This window comes from Malaclemys terrapin, chromosome 20 (genome assembly GCF_027887155.1).
Source record: "Malaclemys terrapin pileata isolate rMalTer1 chromosome 20, rMalTer1.hap1, whole genome shotgun sequence".
Taxonomy (NCBI): Eukaryota; Metazoa; Chordata; order Testudines; family Emydidae; genus Malaclemys; species Malaclemys terrapin.
This window is the reverse complement of record NC_071524.1, coordinates 18,326,144-18,339,300: the sequence shown is the minus strand read 5'-3', so window position 1 is coordinate 18,339,300 and position 13,157 is coordinate 18,326,144. Positions and strand designations below refer to the sequence as shown.

Here is a 13,157-nt window from a genome sequence, read left to right as displayed (position 1 = left end):
GGCTGTGGGTGCGTGTATGTGTGTGGGGGGGGCATGTGTGGGTATGTGTGCGGGGGGCGGGGCTGTGGGGGGGTGTTCCATGTCACGGCGCGGCTCTGTCTCTCTCTAGGGCTGTGTCCCAGGTGAGGTTTCCGCGTCCCCTCTGCGGTCCCGAACTGGGGCCATTAGCTCAGACAAAGAGGGTCCAGTGTTGAGGCCCCAAGTGGACGCCCCACCCGGGCACCGCTCCACGTGCCTCGGACAAACGGCCCGAGACGCAGCTCTGTGTTTCCCAGCGACCTCAACTTCTGTAGCCGCCACGTCCGGCGCCAGCACTAGGGGCCGCGGGCCAACGGGCCCGGGATTCTGGGTGCCCAGGGCACCATTCTCCGTGCTCGGCAATTTCTGCCAATCATCCCCCTCAAGAGGCCCAAACCACCGAGGAGCAGTGGTCTCAAGTTGCAGTGGGGGAGGTCTAGGTAGGATATTAGAAAAAAAATGTTCACTAGGAGGGTGGTGAAGCACTGGAATGGGTTCCCTAGGGAGGTGGTGGAGTCTCCTTCCTTAGAGGTTTTTAAGGTCAGGCTTGACAAAGCCCTGGCTGGGATGATTTAGTTGGGGTTGGTCCTGCTTTGAGCAGGGGGTTGGACTAGATACCTCCTGAGGTCCCTTCCAACCCGGATATTCTATGGCTCTATGATTCCATGGCATGCTCGGGTCCCACCCTGCTGCCCTGTGCACCAACTTCCTTTAATCCCATTGGTCATTTCCACCTGCCGCAGCACCTGCAATGGAGGGACACCGAGCGGCCCCCGCTGGGGAGCTGGCCCCGCAGACAGCCGCGTGCTGGCAGGGCCCGTGGAGCTGGGGGTATGGCTTAGGCACGGAGCCTGGCTCGCCTGCACTGGGGGAGCATCGGGGTCCCTTCCTGCCAGCCGAGGGCTGTGCCTTGCAACGAGACTTTGCAGAGCAGTTGAAAGGCCTCCTGGCATGGCACAGGCTCCGGCTCTGGAATGGCAGCTTGTTCCGGAGGCGCGGCCGGGGCGGCTCTTGGACAACCGAGCTCTGGAGCTCCCAGACACACAAGGTCGAGGTGCCCGGGTGCAGCACGAGATGCTGGAGCCAGGAGTGGGCAGGGGTTGCAGTGAGACCGGGCAGCAGCAGCTCCTGGGCACGTTCCAAAGCGGAACTGTGCCGTCGGCAGAGGCACAGTCCTGAGAGCGCAGCAGTTCTGCCAGCGTTTCCTCTCCCACCTAGCGCTGCTGGCATGAACCCCAAAGCAGGCCCCACTTCTGGGGGGGAGCGGTTCCCGACGCTGCCGGGACCCAGCCGCACGGCCCCGGCGAGTCCCATGGAGAAGGAGCCGTGCCGGCCGGAGCCAGCCGTGCGCCGGGGAGGAGGAGCGGCTGGGGGCGTTCAATACGCCCGCAAAGCAGCACTGTCCCCAGGCAGACGGACAGACCCCTTCTCAGCTGCCTGGGCTCGGCGGTGGATGTGGCGCTCCCAGCTCCAGGCCGGCTCCCCTGCAGACAGGTGCCCACGTCTCTGTGTCTCCACACGGGCCCTAGGCCTGCTCCTGGCTCCCACCCACCGACTCCTTGATCTCCGGGCCAGGGAACTGGCTGGGGGTTACCCAGCGAACAGAGCGGACGAGCCAGGAGCCCATCGATCTCCAGGCACAGACAGGGCCATTATCCGTGTATTACAGACGCGGCCCTGACACACGCAGGGCACCAGACAGCCAGGAATCCAACCCAGCCCCGCCTCTGATCCTGAGGCCCCCGCTTCCGAAGCCTCCCCCCGGCCCCAGCCCCACGGGGGAGGTACCTGCCATTCAGGTGGTCCCGACAGGACTGCACCTCGGACGCGCTGGGGTGGCCACCCTCCACCAGCTGCTGCACGGTCTCATTCACGTCCAGGATGCGCCCCATCACGCTGTTCATCTCCTGGTCCAGGCTCTCAAACCTGCCCAAGGCGCACAGGGGCTCGTGGATAGAACAGAATCGTACGGGGCATTCAGAACCCAGGCGTCCTGGCTCCCCACCCTTCCCCCCTCCTCCCAGAGCTGGGAATGGAACCCAGGCGTCCTGGCTCCCAGCCCCCTGCTCTAGCCACTAGACCCTACTCCCCTCCCAGAGTTGGGATAGAACCCAGGCGTCCTGGCTCCCAGCCCTTCCCCCCAGAGCTGGGAATGGAACCCAGGTGTCCTGGCTCCCAGCCCTTCCCCCCAGAGCTGGGAATGGAACCCAGGCGTCCTGGCTCCCAGCCCTTCCCCCCAGAGCTGGGAATGGAACCCAGGCGTCCTGGCTCCCAGCCCTTCCCCGCAGAGCTGGGAATGGAACCCAGGCGTCCTGGCTCCCAGCCCCCCAGAGGGGAACAGAACAGCGGGCGCCAGACCTGTGTTGCACCACTTCCACGTCCTCCAGCTCCTGTGGCACGTGCATCCCGGAGAGCCACTGCTCCTTCTCGTCCAGCCAGCCCTCGCAGGCGCGGACCTCGCCGAACATGCGGTACACGGCCAGGGCGTCCTGCAGCCACTGGTGCCGCAGCACGGCCACCTCGGCCACCTCCCCGTAGAGCTGCTCCACCTCCACGATGCGGATCTGCACGTCCACCACCTGGTGGTGCTGGGGGGCCAGCCGGGCCAGCTGGGCGCGCAGGGCCAGCACGGGCGCCCGGTGCCGCTCCAGCTCCTGCGCCACGGCGGCGTGCTTGCGGAGCAGCGCCTGGCTGGAGTACTCGTCGTGCCCGAAGTCGTCGCTGGAGGCCAGGCGGTAGGTGTCCTGCAGCCAGGCCAGCAGGTCGTCCGTCTCAGCGCTGAACTGGTAGAAGCTCAAGGCCTCCTGCAGCTTCTGCTGGTGCGTCCCCGTCACCTCCTCCAGCTTCTTCCAGCGCTGCCGCACCTCCCGCAGCTTCTCCTGCAGCCGGGCTGCGCCGGGGCCCTGGGTGGCCACCAGCTGCTCCCCCTTCTTCACGGCCTGGTGCAGCAGGGCCCGGCGCCCGCCCAGCTCCCCCAGCATCACCTTGTGCTGCCCGCTCAGCTGCAGCACGCTGCTCAGGTCCTTGCCGCACGGCTTGGAGGCCAGGATCTGCTCCTTCTCCCGCACCCAGGCCTCGGCCTCCTCCAGCTCCTGGAAGAAGGCCCACAGGTGGCGGGAGGCCTCCAGCTCCGTGCGCCGCTGGGCCGCCCGCTGGCACAGCTCCTCCAGGCACGTCTGCACGTGGGTCACGCGGTTGCGGATGATCTGGGGGTCGCAGGGCTGGTAACCTGGGGCAGGGGAGCAGGAGAGACGCTGGGCCCGGCTCTTAGCCGCTGATTGCTGCTGGGGGAAAGACCTGCACTGCCAGGGTCCTGGCTCCAGCCCCCAGCTCTAATCCACCAGCCCCCACACCTCCCCCAGAGCTGGGATAGAACCCAGGAGTCCTGGCTCCCAGCTGTGACGTTATTGATATAATCTGGGACCATATAGATCATTGTTGCAACCAAGGTCCTGTAGTGGCACCCAGATCTTGTATAAAGGGGGTCAAATGGAGTGTCTAAGACAAGGTGATGGTTTACTGGTTATGATTATGCTGTCTATATGTGTGTATCAGTTTTGTAGTTGAAGTTATGAATATTGGCTCTATACTGTCTGTATGGCAAACTTATGCTGTGCTTCTGGGTGACATCCCAGACAAGCTGAGATTAGCTCTGCCTAGCCTGCTTGATGGCCCATTAAGGACCATCAGCTATACAATGGACCCATTGAGAGAAGGCAGATATGCCTTGAGACTCAGCAAAGTATGCAGGGACTGGCCCATGTGACTCCAGACTCCATTTTGCTGTAATTTTCCACAGTAAGAACAAAGAGGTGATCTTACACCTGGAAAAGACTATATAAGGCTGATGCCTCATCTCCATCGGGTCTTCAATCCTGCTTCTTACCTCTGGAGGGACTTTGCTACAAACTGAAGCTCTGAACAAAGGACTGAGGACCCATCCCAGCTGGGGATGTTCCAGAGGCTTGATTTGAACCTGCAGTTTATTTCATCACTGCTACAAGCCTGAACCAAGAACTTTGCCATTACTGTATGTAATTGATTCCATTTAACCGATTCTAACTCTCATCTCTATCTTTTTCCTTTTATGAATAAACCTTTAGATTTTAGAGTCTAAAGGATTGGCAGTAGCGTGATTTGTGGGTAAGATCTGATTTGTATATTGACCTGGGTCTGGGGCTTGGTCCTTTGGGATCAGCAGAACCTTTTTTCTTTTACTTGGGTATTGGTTTTCATAACCATTTGTCCCCATAACGAGTGGCACTGGTGGTAATACTGGGAAACTGGAGCGTCTAAGGAGATTGCTTGTGAGACTTGCGGTTAGCCAGTGGGGTGAGACCGAAGTCCTCTTAGTCTGGCTGGTTTGGTTTGCCTGAGAGGTGGAAAAACCCCCAGCCTTGGGCTGTAACTGCCCTGTTTGAGCAATTTGTCCCGAGTTGGCACTCTCAGTTGGGTTCCGCCAGAACCGCATTGTCACACCAGCCCCCCTGCTCTAACCACTAGCCCCCACTCCCTCCCAGAGCTGGGGAGAGAACCCAGGAGTCCTGGCTCCCAGCCCCCCTGCTCTAACCACTAGCCCCCACTCCCTCCCAGAGCTGGGGAGAGAACCCAGGAGTCCTGACTCCCAGCCCCCCTGCTCTAACCACTAGCCCCCATTCCCCTCCCCAGTACAGCCCTCGTCTGTTCTGAAAATTGTCTGCCCGACCCCAGACCTTGTTGGGAGCTGGGTGCCCATGGCTTTGCATGGGAATCTCTCCCACAGTGCCTTGTACACTCGGTTCCCGGCCTGGTCTGTTGGCTACAGACCTGGAGAACCCAGGAGTCCTGGCTCCCAGCCCCCCCTCTCTCCCCCCCCATCACAGCCCACCTGGGCCTGCACGTTCTCTGCAGAGGGCTAGGAGATGTCTCAGCCGGCTACAGGAGCTGAGGTCTGGGCCCCGCTGGCGATGGGACCAGTGGCTGGGATAAGTTGCTGTTGTTCGGACCCGGGCAAAGCGCAGCCCAGCCCCGCCGACACTCGGCCCCCACCGCAGGGGTCAGGAGACCCCTCCCCAGCCCGCACTTACCCGCCAGCTCGCAGAACTTCAGGGCGGCCTGGTTGAGCGCCTGCACCCGCTCGCTCTGGGCAGCCACGTCGGCCTCCAGCAGGGCGTGCTTCTGCAGCAGGTCCTCCACCTCCAGCAGGTGCTTCCCCACCTCCCTCGACAGCAGCGGGGCCTGGCGGGAGGAAGGGCAGGCGAAGCCGTCACCACTGGGCTGGGATCCAGCTGTGAGCGACCCCAGGCAGGGGCTGCCTCTCTGTTACGTACAGCGCCTGGTACCCCGGGGCCCCGCTCCTTGGCTCAGGCCCCATGGCCCCGATTAGAACGCCTGCAGTAAGTTACCGGCCCAGCACGTTTCTCTTCTCCCAGGGGCCTGATGGGGAGACTCTGGCTGGCCAGCAGCCAGGGGCAACTCGGGCTGGCCGGTGGCCAAGGCATCAGGCCCGTGCTTGGGCTGGTAGCCAGGGGTTTGGGCTGGGGTCAGGCCAGCCAGTGGCCTGGGACTAGGGGCGGGTGGGCCGGTGCTTGGGTTGGCTGGCACAGCTAGGGCAGGTCAGCTGGCCAGGGCTTGGGGCAGCGGGGGCGGGCGGGCCGGGGCTCAGAGAGGTTCAGGCTGGGCTCTTCTGGCCGCGGGGGGCTTGGGGCTCCGGCGGGCGAGGGGAGGCGGGGGGGTTAGGGTTGCCAGGTGCCCGGTTTTCAATGGGAACGCCCGGCCGAAAAGGGATCCTGGCGGCTCCAGTTGGCACCGCTGCTACTAGTCCGGTTGGTGGCTCTGGGGCTAAGGCCGGTTCCCTGCCTGCTCTGGCTCCATGCGACGCCCGGAAGCGGCCGCCAGGTCCCTGCAGGCCCGTGGCACATGGGCAGCCAGGGTGGCTCCACGCGCTGCCCCCACCCCCAGTACCGGCTCCGCAGCTCCCATGTGCCCAGGGGCTGCAGGGACCTGGCAGCCGTTTCCTGGGAGCCACGGTAATCGCCGCTGGGAGGAAACTGAGGCCCAGTGAGGGTGAAGGACGTGCCCAAGGTCCCCCCGCAGGCAGTGGCAGTTCCCAGTGCTGCCAGCCCGCACTGCATTTCTGCCCCCACAGCCTCTCTCCGCCTCTCCGGACCAGGCCCCCATGTCACGACAGAGCGAAGCCCCAGGGTCCCCTGGCCCAAGCGGAGACCTGCCAAGCGGGCGCCCATGGAGCAGATGGTGCCAAACCCAGGCACAGCCGGGGAGGCCAGCTGCAGATCGCAGCCGTCCTGCTGTGGCACTGGGACAGGCACCAGTCCAAACCCGTCCCTCCCCCCTCCCCCAGGCCTCATGCACCAGTTCACACCGGAGCCTTCGCTCCCCCAGGTCGTGGGCACTGGTTTAAACCGGGCCCAGCCCCCTCCCCCAGCTCCCTGCCCACCTGCATCTCCTCCATCCAGTCGATCATGTAAACCATCTCCTGGAAGATGGTCTGCAGGGCCAGGCTCTGCTCCAGGCGGGCCCGCCGGGCGCCCACCAGCTCGGTCAGCAGCCCCCACTGGCGCAAGATGCTGCCCTTCTGGGCGCTGATGCGCCGCACGTCGTAGTAACCCTCGGCCTCCAGGGCCAGCGCCAGCTCCACCACCACCTGGATGCGCTCCTCGTAGGACGAGACGTCCGCCTCGATGGCCTCGTGCTTCTTCATGGCGGCCTCCACCGCCGGCAGGTCGTAGCCGAAGTTGTCCTGGGGGGCGGCGGGGCCGTGAGAGAGAACACAAGAGCGGCCAGACCGGGTCAGACCAAAGGTCCATCCATCCCAGTGTCCTGTCTTCCAACAGTGGCCAGTGCCAGGTGCCCCGGAGGGGATGAACAGAACAGGGAATCATCAAGTGACCCATCCCCTGTCGCCCATTCCCAGCCTCTGGCAAACAGAGGCCAGGGACACCGTCCCTGCCCATCCTGGCTAATAGCCATCGATGGACCTGTCCTCCGTGAATGTATCTAGTCCTTTTTGAACCCTGTTATGGCCTTGGCCTTCACAACTGTGACGGAGTGGGGGATTTTCTTGTGTTTTCCTTGTTTTTCCCGTGGTTTGCATGCAGAGGGGGTGGGACTCAGTGTCCCTGGGGATTACTGGTTTAACAAGGGAGGGGAGAGGGAGTTTGTTGTTACAGAGGACCGGAGAGGGAACTTGGGACCCCAGCCGATGGCCTGGAGGATGGATACCCCAGCGACTGCTGACCCGAGCAGCCAGTTCTGGCCAGTGGGAGGACAATGGGCTACGAAGAGAGGACCCTGGTGACCTAACCAGCCGGGTCCAGCCAGAGGGGCCAGAGGAGGGCTGAGAGGAGAGGAGGCCCAGGCGACCCTGTTTACCTGGAGAGAAGACAATGGACAGAGGCAGGGCTTGGGGCCGGTGATATCAGATGCCCAGCTGGGAAGCAGGGGGTCTGGACTGGAGAGGGGGAGCAGGCAGAGCCCCCCTGGATGCAGGGGAGACTGGGATGTGCTGGGCTGAGGGAGGCCAGGCCTGAGGCCCTGAGAGTTTCCTGTACTGTGTTCAACTCTCAATAACACTCCTGTGTGACGCTGGCTGAGAGTTGCTCCGGGCTAGAGAACGGAGGGGTGGGGGGGGGCATTATTCCCTTCGGGGGTGGAGGCCCCGGGGGTCCAGAGCGAGTGGACTCCCTGAGGGGGCCCACGGCAGAGACAGACATGCTAAGGCTCAGAGAGGTGCGGCTCCAGGAGGTGGAGGGGCCTGACCCCGGGAGAGAGTGGACCCCCGAGAAGGGCTGTCTCACTGAAAGGGGCACCCCCCACGGACCACACGGGGCCAAGAGTGGGCACCATCTGTGAGTCCGTGACGACAACATCCTTGGGCAAGGAGTTCCACAGGTTGACTGTGCATTGTGTGAAGAAATACTTCCTTTTGTTTGTTTTAAACCCGCTGCCTATTGATTTAATTGGGTGACCCTAGTTCTTGTGTTATGAGAAGTAAATAACACTTCCTGATTTACTTTCTCCACACCAGTCATGATTTTATAGCCCTCTAGCATACCCCCCCCTTTGTCATCTCTTTTCCAAGCTGAAAAGTCCCAGTCTGATTAATCTCTCCTCATATGGAAGCTGTTCTATGCCCCTAATCACTTTTGTTGCCCTTTTCTGAACCTTTTCCAATTGCAATAGATCTTTTTTGAGATGGGGTGACCAGATCTGCACACAGTATTCAAGATGTGGGCGTACCATGGATTTATATAGAGGCAACATGATATTTTCTGTCTTATTATCTATTCCTTTCTTAATGATTCCCAACATCCTGTTCGCTTTTTTGACACTGCTGCACATTGAGTGGATGTTTTCAGAGAACTCTCCACAGTGACTCCAAGATCTCTGTCTTGAGTGGAAACAGCTCATTTAGACCCCATCATTTTATATGTATAGTTGGGATTATGTTTTCCAATATGCATTACTTTGCATTTATCAACATTGAATTTCATCTGCCATTTGGTTGCCCAGTCACCCAGTTTTGTGAGATGCTTTTGTAGCTCTTCGCAGTCTGCCTGGGACTGAACTATCTTGAGTAGTTTTGTATCATCTGCAGATTTTTCCACCTCACTCTTTACCCCTTTTTCCAGATCATTGATGAATATGTTGAATAGCACTGGGCCCAGTACAGACCCCTGGGGGACACCACTAGTTACCTCGCTCCATTCTGAAAACTGACCATTTATTTCTACCCTTTGTTTCCTGTCTTTTAACCAGTTATCAGTCCATGAGAGAGCCTTCCCTCTTATCCCATGAGGGGCCAGCAGAGGCATGAGAGAGGGGCTGGGCCGCTGTGTGTGTGTGTGTGTGTGTGTGCATGAGAGAGGGGCTAACCACTAGCCCCCACTCGCCTCCCAGAGCCAGGAGAGAACCCAGGAGTCCTGGCTCCCAGTCCCCCCTGCTCTAACTACTAGACCCCACTCCTGCTCCACACAGGCCTAGCACTGCCCATGGGGCAGTAAGGTCAGGGCTGCTTTGTGTCCCATTTGTCTCCGGGGCCATTGGGTTCGGCTGGACGGATGAGGATCTGATGAGGTTCAACAAGGACAAGTGCCGAGTCCTGCACTTAGGACGGAAGAATCCCATGCACTGCTACAGACTACGGACCGAGTGGCTAGGAAGCAGTTCTGCAGAAAAGGACCTAGGGGTTACAGTGGACGAGAAGCTGGATATGAGTCAACAGTGTGCCCTTGTTGCCAAGAAGGCTAACGGCATTTTGGGCTGTATAAGTAGGGGCATTGCCAGCAGATCGAGGGACGTGATCATTCCCCTCTATTCGACATTGGTGAGGCCTCATCTGGAGTATTGTGTCCAGTTTTGGGCCCCACACTACAAGAAGGATGTGGAAAAATTGGAAAGAGTCCAGCGGAGGGCAACAAAAATGATTAGGGGTCTGGAGCACATGACTTATGAGGAGAAGCTGAGGGAACTGGGATTGTTCAGTCTGCAGAAGAGAAGAGTGAGGGGGGATTTGATAGCTGCTTTCAACTACCTGAAAGGGGGTTCCAAAGAGGATGGATCTAGACTGTTCTCAGTGGTGGCAGATGACAGAACAAGGAGCAATGGTCTCACGTTGCAGTGGGGGAGGTCTAGGTTGGATATTAGGAAACACTATTTCACTAGGAAGGTGGTGAAGCACTGGAATGGGTTACCTAGGGTGGTGATGGAATCTCCTTCCTTAGAGCTTTTAAGGCCTGGCTTGACAAGCCCTGGCTGGGATGATTTAGTTGGGGTTGGTCCTGCTTTGAGCAGGGGTTGGACTAGATACCTCCTGAGGTCCCTTCCAACCCGGATAGTCTATGATTCTCTGATTGCCTGTGGGCCCCGGGGGGCTGCGTGGGAGGCTGGGGGGGCCCCGGGGGGCTGCGTGGGAGACTGGGGGGGCCCCGGGGAGCTGTGTGGGACGCCGGGGGGCTGTGTGGAAGGCTGGGGGGGGCCCCGGGGGGCTGTGTGGGAGGCTGGGGCGGAGCCGCGTGGAGCTCCAGGGGGCTGGGTGGGAGGCTGGGTGGGACCCCGGGGGGCTGGGGGAGAGGCTGGGGGGGCCCCGGGGGGCTGGGTGGGACGCCGGGGGGCTGGGTGGAAGGCTGGGGGGGACCCCGGGGGGCTGTGTGGGAGGCTGGGGCGGAGCCGCGTGGAGCTCCAGGGGGCTGGGTGGGAGGCTGGGTGGGACCCCGGGGGGCTGGGGGGGAGGCTGGGGAGGAGCCGCGTGGGACCCCGGGGGGCTGGGGGGGAGGCTGGGGGGGGCCCGGGAGGGCTGGGGGGGAGGCTGGGGCGGAGCCGCGTGGAGCTCCAGGGGGCTGGGTGGGAGGCTGGGTGGGACCCCGGGGGACTGTGTGGGGCCCGGGGGGGCTGGGGGAGAGGCTGGGGGGGTCCCGGGAGGCTGGGGGGGCCCCGGGGGGCTGGGTGGGAGGCTGGGGGGGCTGGGGGGGGCCCCGGGGGGCTGTGTGGGAGGCTGGGGAGGAGCCGCGTGGGACCCCGGGGGGCTGGGGAGGAGCCGCGTGGGACCCCGGGGGGCTGGGGAGGGAGGCTGGGGTGTCCCGGGGGGCTGGGAGGGAGGCTGGGGAGCAGCCGCGCGGGACCTCACCTGCGCCACCAGCCGCTGGTTCTCGCCGAGCCAGGCCTCCCGCATGCCGGCCTTGTGGTCGAAGCGCTGGGCCAGCAGCTCCAGCTTCTCCTGCCGGATGAGCTCGTTGCGCAGCGACACCTCCCGCTCGTGCTCCACCTTCTCCAGCCGGGCCCAGGCCTGGGGGCAGTGTGGGGCTCAGAGGGGCGGGGGGGGCAGCGCTCCCTCGGGGGGGGGCCGGGAGCCGTCCCTGGGGCCCGGGGGGCAGCCGGGACCGGGTTCTTCGCGCTCTGGGGGCCTGGGCTGGCCCAGGGGGTGGCTTGTGGGCACGGTCCTGCCCAGACCTCGCGAGGGGCCCCGCTCCCACAGGACAGGCCCGTCGCCACTGGCAACGGACCCACAGGCCCCAAAGTCCCAGTGGACGCAGACAGGGCCTGGTGCAGGGCACCAGTGGGGGACAGACCACAGGGGGATGGGTCTGTTTGAACCCCCTGACCGCTCTGCATGGCCCCATCCCCCCAGGGCTTCCCCGTCCCCCCCATGGCTCCCCTGCATGGCCCCATCCCCCCACAGCTCCTCCCCCCAGGGTCCCCCCTCAGCTCCCTGCCCCGCGGCTGCACCTTGTTGATGTCCGCGATGCCCCGGCCCTCGCTGGGCACGTAAAGTTTGCGGCCCTGGGCCCGCAGTTTGCTCTGGATGCTGAACAGCAGGACCTCCAGGTTCCCCTTCTCCTGGAACCTGCCGAGGGAACCGGGCCAGGCATTACGCCCCCCGGCCATGGTCCCCCCCCCCCGCCATCGCTCCCCCCACCCACAGCTTGTCACAGCGAGGCCCCCGCCACCCTGGCCATGGCTGCACCCTTCCTCCCCGCGAGGGCGCTGAGTGGGACGGGTTCTTCCCAGGGCCTGCTCTGCCCTGGGGGATTCCTGAGGGGGGCCGGGGGCACCTCGTGCCCGGACGCCCCAGGAAACTCTCAGCCCAAGGACTCCTGCAGCCGGCTGGGTGTGGAGACTCCACTTCCAAACCCACGTCCACACCACAGCTCCAGGTTGGCTGCACCGGTTAGAATCTGGGGGGGAACCACCCGCCTGCGCAGCGCCCCCCCCCCGCCGCCCGGCTCCCACGCCATCGCCCTGCGCATCGCGGGCAGCTGCTCACTTGACCGGCTTCTCCAGGGTGCAGAAGGTGGTGAAGGCCTGGAGCTGCTGCTGCACCCCGGCCAGGGAGTTGGCGAACTTCTGGTTGCTGATGATGCCGACGGTGCGCTCGATCCACGCCAGCAGCTCGGCTGCCAGCAGCTCGTACCGCTCCATGAGCTTCTCGATCTCCACCGCCTGGTCCAGCACCTGTGGGGAGGCGGGGCGAGGTCATTGCAGGAGTAAACGGCCCCAGCGGTGGGCCCCGGGGAGCCCCGTCTGCTGGGGATGCCGTCTCTGCGTCCGGTGCGGCCAGGCGAGGCAGGGCGGGACGGTCACTCGGCTCTCCTGGGCTAATGGTGCTTTACCTAGCCACGTCCCGCTGCACCACTTTCATCGCACCAGCAGAGCCCCAGGCGTGATCTAGTTTAGTTTAGGTCGGTTCTCCCACCCCCTTCGCCGGAGCGGCCGGGCCCTGGCACCGCCTCTGCCTGCGGGTGGTAGGTCTGGGTCTGGGTCTGTGCAGCGCCTGGCACAGCGGGGCCCTGGCTATGGCTGGGGTGCAACAGCAACACGAATTATAACAAAGCAAACGAGATCAGGACCCTGTCGCGCCAGGCGCTGCCCAGACCCCAGCCGAGATCAGGGCCCCGTCGCGCCGGGCGCTGCACAGACACAGACCGAGATCAGGGCCCCGTCGCGCCGGGCGCTGCACAGACACAGACCGAGATCAGGGCCCCGTCGCGCCGGGCGCTGCACAGACACAGACCGAGATCAGGGCCCCGTCGCGCCGGGCGCTGCACAGACACAGACCGAGATCAGGGCCCCGTCGCGCCGGGCGCTGCAGAGACACAGACCGAGATCAGGGCCCCGTCGCGCCGGGCGCTGCAGAGACACAGACCGAGATCAGGGCCCCGTCGCGCCGGGCGCTGCACAGACACAGACCGAGATCAGGGCCCCGTCGCGCCGGGCGCTGCACAGACACAGACCGAGATCAGGGCCCCGGCACGCCGGGCGCTGCACAGACACAGACCGAGATCAGGGCCCCGTCGCGCCGGGCGCTGCACAGACACAGAGTGCCCCAACGAACTCACAGACAAGACAGGCGGGGAGGGGGCGGTATTTCCCAATGCGCATGGTCCCGCTTTCCCTTCCCTTGTGCGTGGCTGAAGCTCCCTGTGAAAACCCACCAGGACCCTCCCCGCTCCTTGGAATCTCTCCGCCTTTCGCCCCCAGCTGCGGTGCCTATGAAACAGGACGATGCGGCTGAGTCTGCAGAGACCCTGTTGCTGGGAGCCCCCTCTTGGATCTGACCCCCCACCCCCAATCTGCCCTGAGTGTGAGCGACGGAGTGACACTGCCTGTGTCTGCAGGGAGCCTGCGCCCGTCGCTGGGGGGGG

General features: G+C 63.3%; 1 protein-coding gene across 1 annotated transcript in view; it reads right to left on the bottom strand.

Moving 5' to 3' along the window:
* The window catches only part of SPTBN4 (spectrin beta, non-erythrocytic 4), an 80,450-nt gene that overhangs the window by 47,068 nt on the left and 20,225 nt on the right, over window positions 1-13,157 (bottom strand). Inside the window, exons 9-15 of the mRNA XM_054009803.1 lie at window positions 11,780-11,967; window positions 11,242-11,359; window positions 10,643-10,801; window positions 6,455-6,757; window positions 5,085-5,235; window positions 2,377-3,247; window positions 1,807-1,944 (exon numbers count right to left, since the gene is read on the bottom strand). Of these exons, the coding sequence (XP_053865778.1) occupies window positions 1,807-1,944; window positions 2,377-3,247; window positions 5,085-5,235; window positions 6,455-6,757; window positions 10,643-10,801; window positions 11,242-11,359; window positions 11,780-11,967 (1,928 nt within the window). The remainder of the gene's footprint in view (window positions 1-1,806; window positions 1,945-2,376; window positions 3,248-5,084; window positions 5,236-6,454; window positions 6,758-10,642; window positions 10,802-11,241; window positions 11,360-11,779; window positions 11,968-13,157) is intronic.